The 24,806-nt window shown below is 44.6% G+C and overlaps 1 protein-coding gene across 2 annotated transcripts in view; it reads left to right on the forward strand.

The window, feature by feature from the left end:
• Window positions 1-24,806, forward strand: part of hmcn1 (hemicentin 1) — a 74,735-nt gene that overhangs the window by 3,385 nt on the left and 46,544 nt on the right. For both annotated transcript variants that reach the window (XM_035647251.2, XM_047336707.1), the window contains exons 2-11: window positions 12,301-12,371; window positions 14,411-14,569; window positions 14,662-14,784; window positions 15,530-15,701; window positions 16,344-16,450; window positions 19,220-19,340; window positions 19,489-19,752; window positions 19,855-19,999; window positions 21,240-21,361; window positions 23,906-24,175. In XM_035647251.2, the coding sequence (XP_035503144.2) occupies window positions 12,301-12,371; window positions 14,411-14,569; window positions 14,662-14,784; window positions 15,530-15,701; window positions 16,344-16,450; window positions 19,220-19,340; window positions 19,489-19,752; window positions 19,855-19,999; window positions 21,240-21,361; window positions 23,906-24,175 (1,554 nt within the window). The remainder of the gene's footprint in view (window positions 1-12,300; window positions 12,372-14,410; window positions 14,570-14,661; window positions 14,785-15,529; window positions 15,702-16,343; window positions 16,451-19,219; window positions 19,341-19,488; window positions 19,753-19,854; window positions 20,000-21,239; window positions 21,362-23,905; window positions 24,176-24,806) is intronic.

Consider the following 24,806-nt stretch of genomic DNA (forward strand, 5'->3'; position numbering starts at 1 on the left):
TAATAAAATGGCTTCACAATGTGTGCCGACAGTTATTTTTGGACCTGATTTGACTTGGAATTAGACGAGTGTGTGCGCGCGCGGGTGTCCACAAAGATTCTCCCTTTCCTATTTTAAGGCTCTGCTGACGTCCTTGTAAATACTCCCGTGGCGTGACAGGGTGCGTCCGCGTGTATATTGTATTTGCTTGTGCGAGTGTTTAATAATTGGCTGAGGTTGAGAAGGGTCAGAGCCCAGTGCTTTGGGTCAGTGGGGGACCCAGCACACTCGCCACGGTCACTTACATTCATTGTAGCCAGAATGTATTAAGACATTGACAGCTGTTCGTTGTGCTAGCTGTGTATAATGCCTTGAAATAGAACAGAGACTTTGCGGGTCTACCCGCCGACCAAAAAATAGACGTATTGTAAATGACACCAGGTCCGTCCAATGAAGCCAATGCGGGAAGTGTCTGAAGCCTGTGTTCTCTGGACTGACCAGCAAGGGCCGACAAAAGAAGTGTGTTTCTATAGAAGTCTGTGAGAAAACATCTCCACCTCTCACTTGATTTATAACGTCAGTAAACATTTGACAGAGGAGTCGATGGTCTCAATCTCTAGTTTCAAGTCTCCTCCAATACAGCATGATGGTTCATTTAGTAACTTGTGGCTGTAATTTAGAGTTAAATAGACGATGAAGAGCGGTACGCACTGGCGCATGGATACAGGGCGATTGACAGCTAGAACCGTCCTGCATCCGCTTCCAAAAAAAACTGAGATGGCGGTGGTCAAAAAGCAGAACTCGAGGCTTCAAAGCGGCAGGTTCACAAACCAACGGGCGACGTCGCGGTGGGTTGCCACTCGCTTCTGACGCAATCCTTTCATTTGAGGGTGTTTGCAGCCACATCCAATGGAATTTGTCTGGATTTTTTGCAGCTGGGAAAATGTTCCCGAAAAACCTTCAGACGAGGGTACGGTGCCTGGGGAGAGCGTCCACCTTGTACACTCACTCGCACTGGCTGGGGGCTGGTGGGAAAAGTCCGGGGAAATGTCTGCAACAATGGCGCACATTTTTAATTCTCACATACAGTCCCTCCGGAACAATACGTCGACGCCTTTACTATTAGAGTTTAAAGTTTAAGCTTGAGTCTCAGAGTGTTTGTTTTTAAATTCTAGCCTAATTCCAGAGTCCGTCGCGCTGGAGGTGGCATGTCCCTGTGGCTTAGGAGTTAAGGCCATCCCTCGGTTCCAGTTCTGGTTGTCATTCCCTCTTCTCTCTCCTTTTTTTTCTGGCTTCTCTCCACGGTCAAAACCTCTTGTACAGGTATAAAATTCCCAGCGATGCTGACGCACTGAGCCAGACCAATGAAGACATCCCAATACTTTGAGACGGGTGCGGAGCGATGGCGAGATTGCTTCTTACCTCCTCGGCATGATCAAAGACGCCCATCACACAGCTCCCTTTGTTGGCCTTCAGCGTCCTTTTTTTCTACCACCCCCTTCTCCTCTTTGTTCCGTTCTATCCACGGCAGCATTTTCATTTTTTTCTGTGGTCTGCACTGTCCCGCCCGTGTGAGATTACAAGGAGCCTGCGTTTAGCTGGACGGAGTCAATAATGACGCTATTAGGCAGGAATGCCGAATGAGAGAGGTGGAGGTTATGGAGAAATTAGAGGAAGAGCGCGGAGTGTGGCAGACTACAATGTGCGTCTCTGTGTTTCATGTTCTAATAGACCTGCCCTGGATTATTAAAATGGCCTTTAATTTTTTTCAGGGCTGTGCACGCACCGTCTGAAATGCCCCAAGCTGCTCTTAGCGCGGCGGTTTCAACTCCATTGAGCTTTGTAATCGGTGCTCGGGGGTTATCCCCCTTTCATCTCTGAAGCCCGCACATACCTGAGGGGTCGCTACAGGAACACTTAAATCACGTAAGCCTGTTTACAAATTATTCATGTATGACCGCTCTGAGGCTGACACAGATCCATTTACAATAAATGAGCCACTCATAGGGGGCGTTCGTCAAACGTTTCTGTCGCGCCGTACTCTCGAGCGTGCTAGGACGGTTTCCCTCTGGGCCTTGGATTTGTGTTTTCCAACCTCCGTTGAATTCTGAGACTAAACCTGAGGATTCATGCAAGGCATGGTTCATATCTAAGGCATAATGGAGAAAGGAAGTTGGTATTTTTTGCTGTGAAACCTCGTACAGACTGAGGAAAATGATTAAGAAACGAAAAGTTTACTGGAGAGCTGTGGGAGTGCCTTGAACACATGTTCACTTCTGAATGGATATAATTGAAATATTTAGCAGTTAAGTTCTATCCATTGTCTATAGCTGGTTGTTGATTACCCAAAAGTCAGTCATCAGTATAGTTAGACAACTTGCAGTGGTCGTCAAAATGTCATGTCTAAGATGTGTTTTACAGTTCGGGGGCCAGACATGTTTACCTGACCTATCCATAACTCTCACCACATGCCTTCATAAGCATAAGCAGCCAGTCACTCCCAAGTCCATTTGTTTAGGAGAGAGGGGCGAGCACCCGAGGCAAGTCAGGTGATTTTTAAAAACAACTGCCAACCTTTTTTTTGTTGGTTGGGAGCAGCCTTTAACTGCTGTTCTTGCAGTTTGTTGGGTCCAGTGCTGACGTCTCGAATTACCCAACATGTGCAGGGATTTCAAATAAAGTTATGACTACACATACGCACTACAACAAAATTTCAGGTTTCTAATAATTCATACTGACCTAGAACCCAAGGGGGTAGTTTCCAGCTACTCATGTCTGTCTATACCAGCTGCAGACACACATACATGTTGTGTGTTAGTATTTGCCAGTCTGCATTTTTTTTGTGTTTTATTACCCATAATAATATGCATCCACCTCAGCTCTTTTATCGTTACCCCTTCAATGAGTACTTTCCTCACATCAGTTTTTTATTGTCAATTAAGACTCAACAGATTGATGTCTAGACATGATTAATAAGGAAACATTTCTCTGTAATTCATTCATTGTTGTCCACGAAGTCTGGAGGACTCATTTGGAGCGCGTTATGTTTTTTTTCCACATAGACCTGGTGCCAAAGTTGAGCAAGCCTCACGGTTTGGCCTGGCATGACCTCATGTTGGCTTTTTTTGTCCTCGTTTCCGCTCATGTACAGTTTAGTTGTATTATTACTATAGCGATGTACTTCCTCCCAATTGCAGTACACGCAGGACACACGCTTTGTGTTGTTCTGTGCTCCCCCCATGCAGACATTTATTTTGTGTAGGATGGTGTAGGATTAACGTTCACATGGGTTTGTGTACAGTACAGCAGGGCAGCCATATGTGGAGACCAAAACAGAGGTGAAAATAGAAAAAAGAGTAAATGTTTTAATTTACATTTGGCCATAGACGTGACTCCAAGTGAATGCTAATGTTGTTCTGTATTTGCTGGATGTGTATATTGGACATTATTTGCTATTTTATAAGGTGATAATATGTCAGTGTAGTGGCCAAAACAATAATTTGGTGCTGCTTTAATTCAATTGTACTTGCCCAGTTTTACTGAACAGAAAAAAGCCTTCCAAATTGATAATATTTACTCTGATGCCTGCATTAACATTTTTACATCGTCGCAGTTAAACAATTGTACCTGGGACATTCTATCTGTGTGCGATGTGATATGCTCGATTCATTTCTGCCTTGCCACCCCCAGTATAATGTTTTGCAATTTTCACTCCACATCCAGAGAAACATGACAAAGCATTTCGTAAATGCCCGAACAACTGGTGACACGTCTGTGTGTCTGCACCACGGGAGCACACCATAAAGATAGAGGGACGGGATCGCAGTAGACATGGAACAACAAAGCATCCACTGATTTGAACTGACATGCATGTATGTTTTTTTAACTGTGTCCGAACCAGACAAGTGTTAAGGGAATTACTGGCTGCGAGGTCAGGTCAGGCTGTCAGTGCCCTCTGCCCCCCCCTGCCTCCGAGGGGTTTGTGTTGGGGGAAGTCATGTATCATGAAGACCACCTATGGTCAACGTTTCCCAAAATGTACTAGGCCATAGCACACTGAGCACTCTGTGTTCTGAAAATCCAGTGGCACTTAAAGCATTTAAACATTACAGAATAATCCACGGCGACCTGTGGAAATGTGTCCTGTCCCGACGAATGTCATTCAGTGAGAAGCCTTGTTCTGATGAACCTGTTATCCCGTGTTAAGAAAGTTGACAAGCACATGGTGAGCTCGTGGTCAACTGCCTGGAAAACTCAGGACAGTTGACATAAGATTTCTTTTCTTTTTGGCATTTTAAGGGATAGTTCAGTGATTTTGAAGCGGGGTTGTATGAGTTACTTATGCATAGTCAATATGTCACCTTATGGAGATGGTGATCAGCGATGTCATTTATCGGAGTTTGGAGGAGAAGTGAAAGTAGCGTAATTCTGAGTCCCACTGTTGCAGAGGGGACTCTGTCGGCGCGAGTATCACTCTGCAAATCAGCTGTTCGACTCAAAGCTACGGCAATACATGGCGCTTGAAAAAAAAGTGCAAACAGAAACGGCTGTCTGGCGGAAAACTAAGGTAGGCATTTAAAAATGTGCCGAAAAAGACGTTTTTCGCTGATCACCATCTCCATAAGGTAACTATGCTTAAGTACCTCATACAACCCCACTTCACCAAATGAGCCACCAGGCTACTTGAATTTTTAATGTGAAGATTGTGAAAATGTGAAGGAGCCCCTGGTTGCTGGTGGGCAATCGCCGCCCTCAGACGCCTGCGTGTGCATCTGTGTGTGTGGTCGACAGTGCCAATCTGCTGCATCTGACTTTTTTCTCCGTCTGCTCCAGCGTGCACAATTAGGCTTTTGCTCAGTAAAACAACGGAGACTCGCTGAAACAGAAAAACACCACCCAGTCACTTTTAGCGCAGTCTGGGTTTACGCCGTCAGTCGCTAAAGTACGCAGCCGTGAGCCGTGCAGTCCCGTGGTTGTAATGCTGAGGTTGTTGCCATTTATTTCCAAGCCCTCCACTTCACTTTCAAGCTTAATTAATTCAAGTTCGGCAATTAAAAGGCCACATTTAATTCAAAAGGTCATTTTTTTCTCTCTCAAGAGTGAATCATGGGATTGAGCCTCGCCAAGTCTCAGGGTTTGGGCCTTTTATTTCTACCATATGCAGAAACTTAACGGACAGCCGACTACTCGCTTTGCTGCCTGTGCCGCTCCCTGCCCTTTCTTTGAGAGGCATTTAGAGTCTTAACGGAGACAATCCTGCCTGATGCCTCTCTGAGCCGCAGCTTTGTCTTTTTCATCCTATTTATCCAGCCCACCCTTTCATCCCCCATATGTAGTCCAGAACGGGAAATATGCACCGACTCATCCCTTCGCCTTTAGGTTACACAACACAACATATCGAGGTCAGTTCTTTGTAAGCCGTTTGGTTTTGTAAGATGTTTTTTTTCCGAGCCTGCGATGGCGTCACCAAGACTTACGACCCTGATTTGTTTGCTTTGGTGTTTTACACTTTTACAGGTGAGGTTGATGACGAGTTTAAGGAAGATTTATTACGGCTTGACCTAGAAACCCCACTATCAATCAGTATTGACAGGGCGCTGCTGCGCAGAGAGATGACAGCATAGTTCTGACATAAAATAGACCAGAAAGGAATCATATCAGTCCTTATAGTCTCATTGCTTTGACTCGAACCCAACATGGTTTTCATGTGTGCACAGTTCGCTTTGAGACATCTGGATCAGTGTGGACTCGCCATTGTTCTCGTTTTGAAATAACTTGCACAAGGCAACAAAATGGGTGTTTGCAAATAAACAATGACTGCGTGGGGTAATCTGAATACGAACCAGATTTGGGCATTTTGTTTCATGATTAACCCTACCTGACCTGCACCATGAGTTTTAAACCTTTGCAAGCATTAAAGACTGCAGAGTGGCGAGAGGCAGTAACATTTATTTGTTCAAGATTTCTCTCATTTTAAGCATCAGCGGCATTCTTTCTTCAGAAAGTCCAACATCCCCTGTGCCGTTGCACAAAATAAACTCCGAAACAAATATTTAGCGAAAATGTCTGTACAATTATTATTTTTTTTTAAATACCTAGTACTTCAGAAAAACAACAACAATGAAACTAATGCACTCCAGATGGATTTTTATCTATTGCTTATCCTGTGCAGACCATTTCCAGATCACAGAGATGAAGAGCGTGGTCAAAAGTCAACCATGGGGGTCAAACTAGGTCCCAAAATATTATAACTCATTCCTCCTTGTGCCGTTTTTTCCTGGAAACCTCTACGGAAACACATAGATCTCATTTCTACGCAAGTCACAATGTCACTTCAATTTATACAATCCAATATACTGCATTGTCTATAAGACATGTATTTTTCTATATACATAATACCTGGACAAATGATGCAGAGGTTTCATGTCCCAACATCTATATTAGCACGTCTCTTTGTTACATGTGGATATATTGTATGTATATATATGGTAAAGGCTGAACATCGTCTTCTTTAAAGCGATCAAGTAGACAGTGATGCTTATGGTTCTTGCCAAACTGAACTCCATATTGTTTTGAGCAATAAATTATTCACTTTACGTCGGCCCTCTAATCCCCTCCTCATTTTATCTCTTGTGGCTCGTCGTATTCAGACAGAAAGTCTAGGCGGTCGCCCAAACCACGCAGACAGAGTACACTCAACCCTCTCTTTTATGTTTTTTTCCTTTGTAGAAATTCACCAAATCCACACACATCACACTCGACCACGTGGAGCTAGTGGTGGTTTCGACCGGAGGGTTTTTTTTGAACGCCAACCACGGTTGACACGGTTTACGATGGATCGGTCTTCGTTAGGTCCACTGTGATCGTCGCAACCGCCTTCATCGTTCCCCGGACCAGACGTAAACAGAGCTTCAGAAAGTGTGCAGCCACAAGTGAAAGTCGCCGTGTAGTTCCCATTTACGAATTATAATTTAGTGTACGATAGCACGTACTAGTGATAACATCGCATAGACGGCTCGCGTTGACAATCTTTCTCAAATCTTTGGTCGACCACAACCGTTATTTCTTCAGATAATTTGAGTTGGGTTACAGCTGTTTCAGACGTCAGCTCTTCTATCAGTTCCTTATTTACACTGCTTGGCAAATTAAATGAACAGCATCGTTCTATATACTTGGCAAACTGACTGAAACCAATAACTCAGTTTTCTTTCTTTTTTTAAATCTCTAAAGCAATTTTTTCTTTTTTGGAAAAGGCAGTGAGATGTGGATTTACTATCGCTTATACGTTCAGCAGCATTTTCTTATTACTTCCAACAACACCCGCAGACTAATTTGCACAAGCTTCAACATATACATACACTGACAAATTTTCCTTTACTGCAAGGTTGCCCTGTTTTGTTGGCTCCATGACGGGCCATGCCGCAGAACCACACATCCCCGTTAAATGAGAAACATAAATTAACACGCACACACACACACACACACACACGCACACACACACACACACACACACACACACACTCACACACACACACTGACTTAATCAAGATGTCACGTCGGGTTGCATCCTCTTCTGTGTTGTGTCTCTGGCACCAGTTACCGGTCAGATAGATGACTGGTGGAGGGCTCATAGCTGTCATCCATTCCTGGGACTTTCTCTCCATCAGCCCGTTCATCTGGGAGGAATTACGCGGCTGTGTGCTGTGTGATGTGCATCAGTCGCGTCTCACTATATATTTTGCGCGTGATCATTTGAACTCATGAGTGCGATTAATGGAGATCTGCGGTCGGGTGAGCCATCGTCCCGAGACACATTCAGTGGCATCGAGTGAGGTGACACAAGAGCCCGGTGGTCTCTTCTCTCACTTTGCCGTGGCTGTGGTGAGAAGTTTCCATCTCAAGTTCAGTTTGTGGTGGTTTGGAATCAAGGTTGTCATCAGCTCCGTCGCTCCAGGCTAATCGTCAGTCGTCAGGATTGCAGTACGTGAAGTCAAGGCAGGGCAAAAGATGCAGGGGGAAAAGCGCTGAGCAAGAAAAGAAGGAGAAATGTAAATGGAGAGGTGCTGTAATAAGAGACAGAAATGAAGGGGCAGAATGGGAAGACATGACAGCAGAGGGGCGCCTGGATAGCACAGCCGGCAGACTAAAGAGAATTCAGTTTAATTCTGGAAGAATTTGTAAAACAATGACCAGTTTGGAATAGGGACATCCACAAAAGAGTAAATGGAAATACTGTACGGCTGTTTACAGAAATGAATTTACGAAAAATGTCCAAGAAAACCGGGTCCTGAGTTCACAATGCAGCAGGAGATAGTCCCGCATTATTTGAAATAAAAGCTTAATATGCCATCAGAGGGACTACTTCCTCTCCACTGTGCTGTCCCATTTCAAGTAGGCAACACATAAGAACTTGGTTAAAAACCAGTGTTTCACAAGGCTGCAATTTCCTGTTTGAGAAAATCCTGTAGGCCGACGGAGCATTATGTCTCTGACCTTTCATGTACCGTACATTTGCTCATGTTTGCGTGTGCATTTTATATGTGTTCGAGTGTAAATGAACGTGCAGACACGTTTGCTCATTTGCATACAGTATATGGACGGCCCTGGACACTCTCCTTACCGAGCCACAGGTAATTGCGCTGTGTGCTGTTTGACATGTGTTTTCTCGGGGGGGGGGGGGGGGGGGGTTTAAGTGAGTTATGCCCCATAGCTGATGGTCAGGGTGACAGCCGCTCGCGTCCTGCGGAGCCAGCAGAATGACAGAGAGCTGTGTGTGTTTACAGCTTCTGCTGCAGTTAAGTGCTGCAGCAGCTTCATGTTGTGTAACCTGATGAGGGGTTTGTTTGAATGGGGAAAGCCACACAAAACCAACTTTTTTTCCCTGACCATTATTTTGAGTGAACTCACTTATAACATACAATGGGCCATTTAAGTAGTTTGAAAATGTGGTAAATTAGAAAATGACCAAAAACCCCTATGTTCTCAACAAAGGGGTTGAGTTTATGGTTTCCTCGTGGGCACAGTTGGTCTTGTATTGTGACGGCACCGGGTTTCTGGACCTCTGAAATTAGGCTTTTATAAACCAGGGTAATGGTGAGTCAGGGAACATCCAGGTCTTTGCCCCCAGGAATGAAAAAAAAAAAATGAAAACAAATGTTGCAGATGGTAAATGTAACTGCTGCAAAAACTCTTCCCACTGTGGCGAAGGGGCCTGGGGGAATTAAGCACAGGGCATATAAAGAGCATGACGTTCCCAAACTGCCACATCCCATCATCGCCTCAGCACATTGTACACAGTACGGCGATGACAATGTTCCCCGGTTGTCTGTCATGTAGCAGCTTGTGAAACTCCCATCCGTTGCTGCCAAAAGTAAGAATTTATTTGGTTGGACGACACTAACGGCTGCGACTTATCAACTTGTCGGGCCTCGGAATTCCTCGCTGCCGATGTGGTGAGGAAAGAGAAACTCTCTCCACGGTGAATGCACGAGTGATTCCCTGCAAATCACTTGAAGCACGAACGTCGGCGGAGGTGAAACCGAGTTTGCCACTGGACAGTTGCCCAGTTTGTTCCATCCCATTAGACTCTCTGCGAGTGTTTAAGCCCCGCATGTGATCCGCAGATGCGGAGCCTTTACAGATGCCGTTAGAGATGAAGGCTGTGGGAATATCAAGGTGGAGGAGGCCGAAGTCATTTGTTTCTAATCGTTTACTCCCAGCCCACTTGGGTCAACAAATCACACCGCTAAGAGATCTCGAAAACAGGATGAGATGCAGATCTTCGTTTTTTGATTTGTTTGCTTTGGCCGTTTTCTCTCTTTGTTGTTTCCCTTTGTCCGACTTCAGGGCATTCTTTCTCTCTGAGTTCACTCACTTGGCCTCGTTCATGCCACTTAGCTGTTCCTTGTCGTCACCAACGCAGCATTACAACTATTTCCCACATGGCATCCAGAAGACTGCATTAAGATTTCCCGTATATATCTACTAAAATGTATGCTGATCAGCATCCTGTGTTCTTCACATGTTTTCTATGTGACACTCGAAACACTCGTGAATGAGAAGAATATTGTTGCTGCTCCATGATCAGTGTTCTTTCATTTCTTGCTATTTAGTTTAAAGAAACCGTTTGTGTGACTCTCCAGACCTGCTGGGAAAGTTGGGTTTTTTTTGGCAGGAATTGATCATTGGACTTCCTTCTTCTTAACCTGTTTTTTTTCTTCTTTTGCCCTCTGGCAAGGCACCTGCCCCCCAAAAGTTCTGAGTAGACACAGGCACAAGAAGAAGATTCTCCCAGGGAAGGATGTTTGTAACATTGTGCACATAAGCTCAAGTGTCAGACTTCAAAATGTGTAAGTAACACATTTAAAAAGAGAAGAAGGGATGAACAGCCGTGATGTTTTTGTCTTAAGATGACAGATATTTTGAAGTCGAGTTTGAAGAATTATATTAATTTAATCTCACAATGTTTAGGGGGCTTAACTATTAGCTATGGTTTTCCATTGCCCTGATGCAAAGAGGGTGGCTGTGGTTAGTGAGCACCATAGCCAAAAAAGTCTAAAGAATACTTACAACAGCCATGGGAACTTGTCCCATAAGGAGAGAGATGTCAGCTTTTCCATCTCTGAAAAGTTTGGCTCGAGATCCACGTTCCGTTCAGAGCGGCCAGACACATTTCCATGTTAGTTTTAAAAAGCGGCACTGATCGCCGCAAATGTTCCTACACTCCACCTTGAGGATTTACAAGGATGTCAAAATCGGGGTCATTTGGAAAAAATAATAATTTCTCCTTAGTGTATGTTGTTATAAAGAGTTATAAGTGCCATTGGGGAGCTTTTTTGAGAAGAAGGGTTTGCAAGGAAAAGAAAAGAAATGCCTAAGAACAACTTTCGATGTTTTACTGAATAAGTCACACAAGACAGAAAAACAGAAAGTTCTGCACAGCATGTATCGAAATTTCTGATTTGGCCTTTGACCTTTAGACAAATTTGAAGACAGTTCAAACTGTATCCTTTTTCAATAGGCAGGGATCCTTTATAATTGCCCTCCCCTCAACAAGGAAACCCTTGTTTTCCAATCTGCTTGCATGTGCATTACTGCAGTGTGTGTGTGTGTGTGTGTGTGTGTGTGTGTGTGTGTGTGTGTGTGTGTGTGTGTGTGTGTGTGTGTGTGTGTGTGTGTGTGTGTGTGTGTGTGTGTGTGTGTGTGCGCGCCTGCACCTTTTTTGCAGCCCCTCATCAGGCTCATTCCACAGCACAGCTGCAGTGGCTGAAGTCACACAGTTTGACTCGAGAAGGGGCTTAGCGGCTCATTAACGGATACAACAAAGTCAGGCAAAGCTGAGAAACGGCTGCTAACTGCCAGCGCTGGCCGCGGTGCAGAGCAAAGGCCATGTTGTCACTGTACGGTGGAGGTGCTACACTTCTTTGCTACGGAGAAAGGCAGCCGCGCTGGGGCCAAATCCTGAGCGCACGTCAACACAAGAACAACAAACCGAAGTGAAGAGGTCTTTATTCTGCAGAGGTTTGTCTGCACATAGAGCAGCAACGGTTAGTTGATGTACTAGTTTTTAGTTTAATCAATTCTCCAACCGTTAGAAAATTAGTCGACTGCTATTTTGAAAATCCTTTCACTTTAAAAAATAAATAAAAAATAATGTCATAATGAGCTTGAGAATGGGAATGAGTCATTCTGGTGGAATGGAAGCGGTGTCAGTGAAGATTTATATACTCTCTATTTTAGTCGCTAGTCACTGATTCTGATCAGCATGAGCTTCATCAGGTGAGCTCTTGATCTGCTGTCATCCTATATGACAATATGATATAAATATAAAGTGTTCATCAGGTTGATGATTACAGTTTTGGCACTTCAGTGACACGAGGAATTGGAAGCATTCCCAGAGCTCCGTGTTCTTGTCAGTGGAAAAGCCCCTTCTAGTGTAAATGAAGTGTGACCAAAGGGAAGTACAGACCTTGAAATCATCATCGTCATCAGCGAATCAAATCTGTCCTGAGACTATGTTTTCGCCCTTCCTTGTCTTTCCTTTTATGTTTTTTCTTCCTCACTTCGTCTGTCTCCGTGTATACCTTTCTCACATTTCTTCCTTTCTCTGTTAGTTAAATAGATTTCCTCTCCTGCAGTTCTCCTCTGCAGTTCATGTTGTGACATTTCTAATCTGGACATCCGCAAAGCATTTGCCAAAACCAATATTTGGCCCAACAGAAGAATTTGAGGAAACAAGAATGCGTTCAGTTATTCATCAGATGCAGACTTGCGCCTGTGGCTATATTAATCACACAGCGTCCTTCTGTTGTTTCTCCGCAGAGATTGGACCTGTAACGATCACAACAGACCCAAAGAAGTTCCAGTATGAGCTGCGAGAGCTGTACGTTCAGGTGGGTTCAGAGATTGTCACAATTGTCAAAAAAACAAGGAAACAGCAGCGGTAAACTGGACACTGAGGGTCATATGGCATTGATGAAAGCAGCGGACAAGGGTCATGTCAGACGTCTGGGTTTGTGAGCTGATTAAGAAGTCAATCAGTCAATCTCCATTGGAAGATGAAATGCACACACGTATTTAACAAGAAACTTTCAAATAGTGTTCCCATTGTATGTGGATTTCCATCCTTTAAATGATATTGCTGACTTTTAACACATTGGTCATATGTTGACCGTTGAAGATGATCATTAAAATGTCTTATTAATCTTGGGTTTATTTTCCTTCCTGCAACATTACAGACAAATGCCAGAACAAAAAACATGCAATGGCTGGACCGCTAAACGGCGCACTGCCATGTTTGTGTAATCACTTAGAGGAAGAAAGGACACGTCACTGGTCTGTGCCACTTGAGCGAGCAGGAAAACTGCGAAACCAGCGCCCTTCAAGTCTAGAGGTGACACGAAGACAGACAAGTAGCATTCAGAAGTTTGTCCTTTGAAGAAAGAACGTTTGGCAAGCGTCTGCGTATCCTTGGCACGCGCTACGCTCAATCTGGTGTGTGTTGTGTGTAGCATGGAGGGGATCCAGTTTCCTTTCACTTGCTGCTCCATTCATGAGTCTGTTTTTCCTCACCTCCTCACCTGTACAACCCCTGAAGAGGTTTTGGCCAGAGTGCATGGAAAATACTCTTTGGAAATGACATTTTTCTTGAAAATGAAGATTATCTGTCATGATGAACAGGGCAGTGTTTAAAGATTATATGTATGAGGAGATTAAAATAGCAGCCAACCTCTATTTTCTATGAGAATGAAGCCACACTCGCTCTGCGTGTTTCTGTGCTGATACACAGTGAAATCATGGGCTACCCGCTGCAACAACACTAGAGATGCTTACTGGATGCTAGTCGCCATGGGGGGCCAGCTGAGAACGGGCTTCAAGAGTGAGCACAACCCCGGAATCAGTTTTTCTCACACAAATTTACTGGGTGAAGTGTTTCACACGGAGGCTCCATCACTCATTGGAGCACCAACCCATGGATGAGATGCAACGGATCTGCTCAGCAGCACGGCAGCTTGTTCTTTGTTGTCGGGGTAACTCTATTCATCCGTGCCTCTGGTTGAGTGTAGGGTGACGCTTTAACTAGACTTCACAAGGCCCACTGACGACACCTTGTGCTCGTGCGACATCTATATAGATAGATTCATATTGTGTGTACAATCCTCAAAGGAAGAGATGTAATTTTCAAGCCACAAGGATGGAGGTGCACAGGGGGGGTTATCGGGTTTAGTTCTGGGGGCAATAGGTGACTGGGGGAGTTGATTTTTGGCCAGACGGGAGATGTTGGGTTTCAGGGGAAATGGAGGACTCCTGTCTCTTCACCTCCTGCCCCCCTGGCCTAAAATAATTGGCCACTCCATTCCAGATGTTACTCTTTAGCGGCGATGCATCAAAGATAGCTGTTGTATCCCTCAGACAGACAGATATGTGCCGATTGGAATGCTCTAGAAAACATTTCCTTTTGACCCCACCAGTCACCAGTCTATTTTTAGGTTCATTAGAGGTCAATGGTCCCCTGGGTTTAAGCTTTCAGCCACTTCACAGTTTTTGTCTTCTAAGCATAATGTTAGTGCTTGCGGTCATGTGTGCTGATGGGAACGCCCGGATTCAAGAACCTCTCGGTCTGCTCTGCTACTAAACACTGTTGCATATTTCACATAATATGTAACATTGGAAAAGTAAAACTGGAAAAAATTGTTGGAGAATCATCATGGACCCGCCTAGATTTATTGTCTATTACATGTCCTGGAGTTGTAAAATTAAATTAATGCATGTGCTCATGTGCACTGCATTTTAACATGTATATTGCATAACATTAAAAATCTTAAACCCTCACTAACACATTTGCTGGATGATGCAGAAAATGTTTAAATGGCTTATACAATATCTCTGCTCACATATGACCATTTGCTGATGATACCCCTCTCTTTCTCAGGGAGGTGGGGACTGTCCGGAGATGAGCATCGGTGCCATTAAGATTGCTTTGGAGATCTCCTTGCCAGGGTCCTACATTTACGTCTTCACAGATGCCCGCTCAAAAGATTACAAGCTGACCCATGAAGTCCTGCAGCTCATTCAGCAGAAACAGTCACAGGTTTAAAGATATTTTTACGGAAACATGGTTTGTGTACAGATGTAATGGTTTGAAGGGATCACATTTTTATATGTACGCATGAATGTGTGTAGGTGGTGTTTGTGCTGACGGGGGACTGTGATGATAGGACTCACAGCGGTTACAAGGCTTACGAGGAGATTGCCTCCACCAGCTCTGGGCAGGTCTTCCATCTAGACAAGAAACAGGTCAATGAGGTAAGAGCACCGCCAAAGAGAAATTTGGAGCGGCACTTCTGCTCTCTGCTTCTAATCTATCTGGTTTGTAGTCAGTATTCAGATGATCTAAACTTGGCCTGTGTTCCCCCTCTAAGCTGTGTCAATGTAATGACATAAGAATGTGTAATTTCCTTTGCTGTGTGCATGCTTAATTCTAGACTCTAGAATCAATAAAGTGTGCAAAAAACATTTAAATGATAGATGCATGCTCTAATCTTGGACCGGGCGGTCCATAACAGATTTCAAATGAAGCAAGGAGGTAAATTTTGACAAAACAATTTTTTTTGCAGTACTTTTGATAAAGACTGAGATTTAAGTTAAAGTTGACATATTAATGTATGAAAATACTCGTGGCTTCAAGGAACAGGCGGTTCCTATAATGTATCCTTCTCCCTGCACCAGAGTTTTACACTGAGATGTTTTGAGATGAACTCACTGTATCACATTACTCTCACATCACAACTGACTGCTCCCTCCTATATTCTGTGAAGAGCAGCATCTGGTTCTTGGTCTTGCACAGTAGCGATGGGACTCTCCATTGGGACAGGGAGGAAATAGAGGGGCAGGACACGGGTGGAATGTTGGACACTTCCTGATGAAAGCTTTGCACATGTTTAGGGGGTGACCTTGTTTGCAGCGGAGGAGGTGTGTGTGCGTGTGTGTGTACACATTATAAATGATGCGTATTTCCTGCATTCTTTGCATTTTCTATCCATCAATGTAGGTCCTTAAATGGGTGGAGGAAGCCGTGCAGTCGTCCAAGGTCCACCTGCTGTCCACTGATCACTATAGTGGGGTCAGCAACACTTGGCAGATGCCCTTCGACCCCAGCCTCAAGCAAGTCACTGTGGCCCTCAGTGGCCCCGCACCTGACATTGAGATTAAAAACCCAGAGGGTAAGATAATTGTAGTTTGGAATCCAAACATGTATATATTTTTAATTGAGGCCTTTATTAGCATACATGCACTGAATAAACATAACAAACATAGATGATTCCATGAGATTCCATAGATTGACGAATATGGAAATTATTTGAAGTATTAACATAAACACACTTTTGATTATCTTAACCCCCCGGTTTAAACTTGGGGGTTTTTGCTTTTGGTGTCAGTCTCTCTAAATGAAAACGCAGATGCCTTTTCTAGATTGTTTTGGATTTTAGATGGACAATCGTACGGGAAGATTATAAAGAGAGGGGGCAATTGTTTATTCTTTAGGAAACAAAGCTAAGTGTAGAGGCTGCAGTATGGGACACAGAACAGGTAGAGTTAAAGTGAGCACAACAAAAAACCAAACCATTTTTTCCCCCTTATAGGACCTGGATTTATTCCAGCATCATCTGGAGTCCACATGTTTAGCACATGTTGTTTCAATCACTTACAGTATGCTCTCTAATGCTAAAACCATAACCTGCATTTTCATATTTTAATGACCTTTGGCAAAGTTTTGTATGTGACTTACTGCCCTGAAGCCATAATAATTGATTCGCATCAGTTAGAGGTGAACTGTTGTCTTGGTGATCATTTTTGGCCTCCAGGGAAGATTGTGGGGAAGAGTGACGGCCTGACAGAGCTCCTGCACATTCCCAACTCGGCCAGAGTTGTCAGCATCAAGGACCCGCAACCCGGGATGTGGTCTATCAAGGTAAACAATTCACTCTTTACCTGGGAATGTGTGTGGTACGTCCCAGGCTCCTTCTAGCAATTCCCAGAAGTGAGCTGTCTTTCTGAACAATTTACTGCAAATAGTTCAGTAGTATAACCTTGGAATGAGGTCACAACTCACACCCCAGGAGGAAGCTGTGCTCTTGAGGGCAGTAATATATCAGCATATACAGTGATACGGAATCAATTTAACATGCATGTGGTCTGGTGAAAGCATCTCCCAGCAAATAAAAACGTGATCACAAAGACACATTTGAGCCTGAGAGGATTTTTAAGACAGCCCTGGTAGAAGAGGTATATTCGAGGCCACTTCTGTCAACAGGAACAGCTTCGTTTTTGTTTGGGTGCCCTTGCGGTTGTGCTCCCCTTGTCGAGCTGAGACTGTTGGCGCCCTGCTGTTGAGGTAATGCAAAAGAGGTCACACATTTGACCGCCCACACTGTCAATTCCAGATGTTGGGAAATGACAAGCATTTTTACCTGAGTGATTTGTTGTAGGGGCCTCAGTGAACCCTGTTTTCTCTGTAGACCCCTGCTGCGACACTCCCCCCCCCCCCCCCCCCCCCCCATCTCTGCATAGTTGTGTTTTGTGTTAGCACTCAATTGATTTATGATTGGATGAAAAAACATGTCATATGAGAGGATGCATGTACGCTGAGATATTTGCCTAATTGTTGTTTGGTATTCCCATTTTTTTTCTGCAATGTCTTCACATCTATGAAAAGATGCTGCAGCGTCCATTCTTATTTCTGTCCAGTGTCTGCCTCTTCCTGCTCTCTCCCTCTCTTTCTGTCTTCTTTAATCTCTTTCGGTCACTAAGAGTATCCTCTTCCCTCATACGTCTTCCTCTCAACACATTTACTCTTCAAATTCCCTCCCACTGAGAAGCACATCAGGATTTGCTGTTCTCTCTCTCTGGCCCAACATCATCTTGGTTTTTTTTTCTCCCTTTTCTCCTCCTGGACTCTGTCTTTTCCATCTCCACCCCCCACAACACTATCTGGCTCTCATACTAAAAATATGTCCTCCTCATGTGTTGCTGTGTTTCCCAGGACATCCAGAGAAATGTGGATAAATACTCGGGGAGTTTGCTTGTTCTACCATGCTGGCGTTCAGTAATAATCATGGCCCGTGACACCCTTGTGGAAAGTCACAGTTTGTGTGTGAAAAAGAATTTAATCCTTTTTAATCTGCCTTTAATTGGATATTGTGGTGATGTAGGTGGGTTCACTCCCACCATCACCCTCTACTTATTCAGTTTTGCGCAGAGTTCTTGCTGCTTTACTCTCACTGTGTGGTAATTTAATATTATATAGATTGTCATATTTTGCATCCTGGCATTGTTCCCAGCTAGAATGACTATATTTGTGCAGTGCCTTTTTTGTGTACATGATTAAACGTGATCTGCTGAGAGTCATCCAGGTGAGATTTGTTTGTGCTGGACTGACCTCAGCCTGGACGAGTGTATTTAAGCTTCACACTGAAATTTTATAGCCCATGATAACAGTTTAGGAGGGTTGTAATTTTAAAAGCATGCAAACAGCTCAAAGGAAGACGAGCAGGGGGATGATCTGTTCCTGTTCTTTGTGTCTGCTTTTTTCCCGATTCGGTGTTGACTGCCTCGCCACCATTCTCTCTCCGACAAACGTAAACATGCGTCTCAATTTTGACCCCTCGTACCACTTTTTTTACTCCTGGGGCTTTACGTGATTTAATTTTAAGATAAGATGTGTGATCTACTTGGAGCAGTGCTGGTTTTACAGTCAGGCAGCAGCAGGAAGGGTTAGGCCACTTACAGGTGAATCAGTCTGTCACTGAGTAACAATCTCACCCAAGCCACCGAAGATCTGATTCTCTTGGGTTCAGGGTGTAACCAAGACCTGGGCAGTTCCCTCTGTCTGGGTGGGTGTGAAACTGGGAAATGAGGGCCTTAATGACAGGGACTCTTCTTTTTTGGCAAAAGCATGACCTTTACAGGACCTCTCCCCTAATTATGGCCTCATTTACAAGTAACTAAAGACCCCGGGATAATCCTATAGCAACCATTAGGGCAGGTTTAATGGCTACAACATGTATTGTGTTTCATGATGGCAGGCATTAGCATTTAAGGTTGTGCTGGATCCCCTTTGTCCTGGGGTTACCTCATTGTTTGAACAATTTCACGTCTATCTTCACTTTTGTTATCTGTCTGCTTGAATACATTTCACAGTCCTGGTTGGGGCTTTTTTTTTTCTCTTCACAAGGGGATTAAATTTAATGTTGGGTAGAGCTCAGACATCTTAAAAGACAATAAACCTGCACATTCTCTGTCATTTCATGCAATTGCAAATGACAGTTTAGGTTTGCGTGCCTCGCTCTGCATTGTGACTCAATGTCTGTGACACCCCCGAGGTGTTCAACCTGAGGTGAGGAGTTTCCACCTCACCAACCTATACTTCACTGTAATTACTCCGTCTCTATTTCTAGAGAGGCTTCAAAAGAGCCCTGCATGATAAGGAGCACACAAGCCATTAGCCAATCTCTGATTATAGTGGTCGTGTCTGTTTAATTAAAGCATGACTGTCAGACTGAATGGGTCATCTCTGAATTGTGGATGTTTTATAAGCTCAGGTGTAAGATAGTTTGTCACAACGTGTTTATACACGTGGGGATAGTTGGCGCACTACTGTACTGCTTGAGTCACAATAACCAACACACAACAGGAGTCTTGGACACAAACACTGATACAAATCTCTCCTTTTTTGATGCAGACCTCTAGTGAAGGGAGACACTCTGTCCGCATCTCAGGTCTCAGCACCATTGACTTCCGAGCTGGGTTTTCCAGAAAGCCCACCCTGGACTTTAAAAAGACCTCTAGTAGGCCAGTTCAAGGTCAGTGAGGTCAACCTTTCTAAATCGTAAAAGGAAAGGACACCACAGCTGTTGTATGTTTTCTCTTTCACCTGTTGTCGTCACTTATATCTTGTAGCTTTAGAGCGGCAAAGAATACAGTATGTTGAATTTCATGTAAACTTTCCAGGTATTCCCACCCACATCCTGCTTAACACCACTGGACTGTCCCCTCCCGCTCGTGCAGACAGGCTAGAGCTCCTGTCAATCACGGGCGACGTAATCAAAACTTTGCCAATCCGCTTCTACCCTGAACGGCAGCCATTCGGCCTTTGGAACATCACAGACTTTATTCCACCCAACGAGGCCTTCTTCCTGAGGGTGACAGGATACGACCGGGATGGTCATCTGTTCCAAAGAGTCTCCAGCGTATCTTTCTCCAGTATTATACCTGGTGAGTGACGCAAACGGGGACCCATATTGGATGTGAGGAATTGCTTAATTTTATTAAATACGAGCGATTGACTTTGTTGGATTTCCGTTATCTCTCTTTTAGGTGCCCCTAAGGTGGTGATCCCAGCGACAACTCATGGTTACTACCTCCAGAGAGGGGCTGTTAACTGCCAGGTAGAGAGCCTGATTCCCTTCACCCTGCGCTTTAGCAGGGATGGAAGACGACTTGGGGTGGACCAACTCTTAAGGTGAGCAGGGCTGTGCAGGGGCTGATGAATTAGGTCCAAGAAAGTTATATCGGTTCTTTCCAGATCTGGAAATGGGCATGGGTGAAGGGGCAAAGGCTGGAATGTCGGAGCTGAGCGACAGGCTGCATAAAGGGTTTAGATGGAGCGGAGCAGGTGAATCCAGGAGGCTGGCGGAGCCGAGCTGGGAATGGCAGCTGTGGCCGAGCGGGACAGAGCATTGGCTTGGAGCAGGAAAGCAGACGAGAGCAAAACTAGGCAGTTGGCAGAGGCGTTTCACTGCACTGGTAGACGAGAGTGATCTGGTGAAGGCAAGAGGCATGAGCCAGGACGTGGGTGGTGAGGAGATGATGAGCCTCAGCTGTGCAGCTGAGCTGGCTGGAGATGAACCAGGCGCGCGCGCACACACACACACACACACACACACACACAGAGAGAAAACAAACTAGGGACAAATAACCCACAGCGGGAAGGAAAAGGAAAGAGCGACCTAACCCTGATACTATCCTGGCTAAAAGACTATATGCTATAGAGTGCATATTCCTGCTGCTCTTGGCAATGTATGCCAACTCCATATAATGTATTTTTCATCATAGATGCAGGCCCCATACATCTGGCATACATCTGTTACAGTCCCAGTCATCTTTGCAGGGATTTCAGTAGATTGTTTTAGCAACATGTGGCCAGTCAGCACTATATTCACCAACTTTCTGGGCCTACTACTGTACCAGGTTTTGGGTAAAGCACACAGTCATGTTCAAACTGGAAATGAGCTCCACAGATGTCGTTGGACGGGGCCAATTATGATGACGTATGCTGGCCTCCTCCTCTTTACGCCAAGAGACGTACTGGACATTTAAAGCTTGATGATGTTGCAATCAGCCATCACGCGCTGAGACTGTGCTATTTCCCCCAATGACCAATTGTTTCACATTTCATGCAAATGTTTTTGTTCACATTTTGAGAGATACTATTTCTCTGCAGCAGAAAGGGAAGACAAACATAATAGATCAAAACCATTCCATACTCTACCACAACATGCTACTGGGTGAGGTTAAACTGACACAAGGTGTCTCCACCTCAACACTCTCGTCAGACTGAATCTGATTTGAGTTTTAACAGATTGTGGTATGAGTTGGTTGCGGATTGAATGGATTCAACATTATTCTCGAAAACAGCGAAGACAAGGGCATTGAACACTTCTCTCTCCTGATCTCCTGTGACTTTTTTTTTTTTATCCCAGTGAGTCTGGCAGTGCATCGTGGGAAATAGCCCAGGTTACTCTGAAGGACGAGGGCTACTACGAGTGTATTGCTGTCAGCAGTGCAGGGACGGGAAGAGCTCGCACCTTCCTGGATGTTTCAGGTACGTGCGCATCCCTCAACTGTCATAGTGTGAGAACGGGTAACTTTACCAACATGTTTAGGCGTTTATTTGATTGCTGGTGCTGATATAATCTCATGAAATCCCTATGAAATCATAGTTACAAGCAGAGACACAAAAGTTGCTCAAAAATATAAGACATTCAGTAACCATATCAAAATTAGCTGAAGTAAAACACATTTGCAGAATATCAAACATGATGCATTAACACGTAAGAATGACTTCCTGCACAGGCAGCAGTGTTGACCTTGTCAGTGGACTGAAAGACTGCGGTTTACGTTAATTAACAGTCCGTGCCGAGCTACCCTCCATCACTACAGGCAATGAGCCAAGACTGTTATTACACTCAAAGTGTAATTGGTGTGTGATGGATCGACTTGCGGGGCAGTGAGTAATTTCAAGTATCATTGTCTTTAATGTCGTGTATCATGTTTAGTAAATAACACTTAAGGCACACACATGCACATAAAGACACAAAATACCTCGAGTCAAATGGTGCGGCAAGATGGAGTATATGTCACGGTCAAGAGATTTACACTAGTGCGCACACACACACACACACACACACACACACACACTGTACTACATAGGGTCAGAATCCAAGTGCCAGCCACACTGTTGGTTTGATTTGGTCTCTTGCTGTGGATCCCATGCAGGGAAACCTGCGTGGTCGCAGAATTAATATAACGTTATGGAAAATTTGACCCAAGCTTTACAGCGAGATGTAATCCATGCCTCACAGCGACCCTGTCACGGGGTGTATGGTATGGTTTCTGTGCCTGATTTGTAATGTAATGGACTGTGGATGTGGCGTAAGACGAGAATACTTTTAAAACTGCAAATAGGTTCCAGCCTGTGCAAGAGGAGAAAACCGAATATATATTGTTGGGTATCCTGAGACTCGGGTGCACAGTTTCAACACAACAGCAGCGCGTCACCACACATAGTCATGACTCACCACAATAATAAATGCATAATGATTTATGATCTCAAAGAGAAATTCATAATCTTGGTAATAAATTACTTGGATAATTTCGATCTTCCTGTTGTCAAAGCTTGGAGTACAGTCAGAAAGGAATATATAATGATTTATACATTTTAGTTTTCACCTCTGGGCAAAAGACGAATGTAATTTTTCTTTTCACAAAATCCTCTGTAGTGCATCCATTTTTCAATCGGAGCCCTTTTCCATTATGTGACACCAGAACTGACACCACATGAGTCCAAACACAGTCAGTTAAATTCTACTCCTACTTCAGACGTTCCAAAGAAAGTCTACTCCTACTTCAAACTTTCCAAAAAAACTCCCTGCTTCGTGGAATTCACTGGAGCGCCGTCAACCTGATGAATGCCAAGCAGAGGAGAAGGAAGTGGAGAAAAAGTGAGTGAGAGGTGGTTGAAAGACATTTTGTGCGACAGAAGAAGGAAAGAGGAGTTGGGCATGGCTCTGTGTAGCGTATGAGCGTAACCTCATGAATGTAACTCACAGTCCAAAGGTTCAGAAGTTTGTCCAACTGTTACCACTTACAACGTCTCTAAAATTAGGTGAAATTAATCCTCCTCAGCCACAACTCCAACCTTTGTTAGTGGGCCAGTTATATTCTTGACAGAGTGACAGGGCCTCAAATTGTACACTCGTACACACACACATTAAACCCACTTATCTGCCAATTTCATGTCATTCTAATCCCAAGGAGCTGCGCTAGAATTCTCCAACATCCGCCTCGTATCAGAGCCAAAGCCTCTGCTACCTCGCCGTCATCTTCTCTTTCTTTCCCCCTTTCCGTCCATTCCCCTTTTCCCTACTTCGCTCTGGGTCACCTCGGGAAAAAAAAAAAAGATTGACGGCACGCTGAGGCTCAAGGGATTAGTTTTCAACACGGTGACGAGAGACAGAAAAAAAAAGACAGAGACAGAGGAAAAGAGCCCTAATAAACATGGCTCACAAGACATTACGTTTCTATTGCGTACAGTACAGCCAAGTACAAGAAATAAACTTTACACGAAGCAAAGAAACACACGCACACACACACACACATTGTGGGTGACAGCAGTGCATGATATGAGGTGCCAGATGCTGTTTATGGAGGTTCCTATCTGAATATAGCACACAGTTGTAAATAAATCTTTAAAGTTGACATTTTCCTAGTACTAAGAATTTCATCAGTCTGAAGTGCGGACATTTTCCTCAACTTTTCCGGAGGCGCTGTATGTGGGATGTCGCAAAAGTCGCTGTGGAGCATTGTGCAGAACTTTTCCTGCCGAAGTCAAAAAAAACTAGATGCTTGTTAGGTAAATATATTCAAGCAACTACACTTTGTTTGGGTTTTGGGATAAAGAAATGAATTATAGACTTCCCTCTTAAAGTCAGTATGGTCTGCGACATTGTGCCTCATGAGTAGAAAATACCACCTTTGTTTTACGCAAGTGTCTGCAAGAAAGTAACCACTTGCTCCGAGTGCTGCTTAGTTTTTCTGCGATGTCAAGTCTCTGCTGCCGAACAACGTTATGCCCTCGTTCTTGCAGAGCCGCCTCCGGCCGTCACCGTTGAGGCTAACGTCACCGCCAGCCCCGGCTCCCGCGCTGTCCTCACCTGCCACGTCGTCAGCACCGTCAACTTCAACCTCACTTGGCTCAGGGGGGGGCGCGACGCCCGCCTGGCACCACGGGTGCAAGTCCTGGCCGACCTGTCGCTGCAGGTGTCCACTGTGACGCCAGATCACGCGGGCTGGTACGAGTGCACCGCAGTAAACGAAGGAGGGGCGACGGCGGGGCGCATCTACCTGAGTGTGCAAGGTGAGCAGTGTGCGTTTGCCTTTGGACCGTACAATTTTTTGGTGGTGTCATGAAATTTGACAATTGGAGGCTCGTGAGCTTTCAGAAGCTACAGTTGAACTAATGATGTGAGGTGTGATTTTGTCAATGATGCATATATGTGCGCTTGGATAGTTGCCTTTGGTATGTGTGCCTGCTTTTTTCTGTGATTTAAACCGTTGGGGAGCGGAACTCTTGGCAAACACAACCTCCTTCCCAAATACAAAAACCATCTCCCAGGTGCCGCCACCCTCCTCCCCCCCCCCCCGTGCTCCCTGTAATTCACCCTAATGGTTTCTGGGAGGCGGGAAAATTATTTATGCCTCCCTCTCAGGCAGCGCTAAAGTGGAGTTTTTTTCCATCTCCAGGCAGCCCTTATAATCTTGTTCCTAACACTTCCCTGACGCTGAATTGGGAACACTTTGTGGCACATATGGAAGAGAGTATCGCTGACTATCTGGCGAGCACCACAGAGCATGGACGGGTGTGCGCCTGAAGACAAACAGCGACGCATTACAACCACTAAAATCTGCCGAAAGCAGAACCCGTCGACGTTCAGATTCGAGAGACAGCAAGCGAGAGAGGAGAATGACTGTTTGAAACTGAATGAATT

The sequence above is a fragment of the Scophthalmus maximus genome, chromosome 13 (assembly GCF_022379125.1).
Source record: "Scophthalmus maximus strain ysfricsl-2021 chromosome 13, ASM2237912v1, whole genome shotgun sequence".
In the NCBI taxonomy this organism is placed as follows: domain Eukaryota; kingdom Metazoa; phylum Chordata; class Actinopteri; order Pleuronectiformes; family Scophthalmidae; genus Scophthalmus; species Scophthalmus maximus.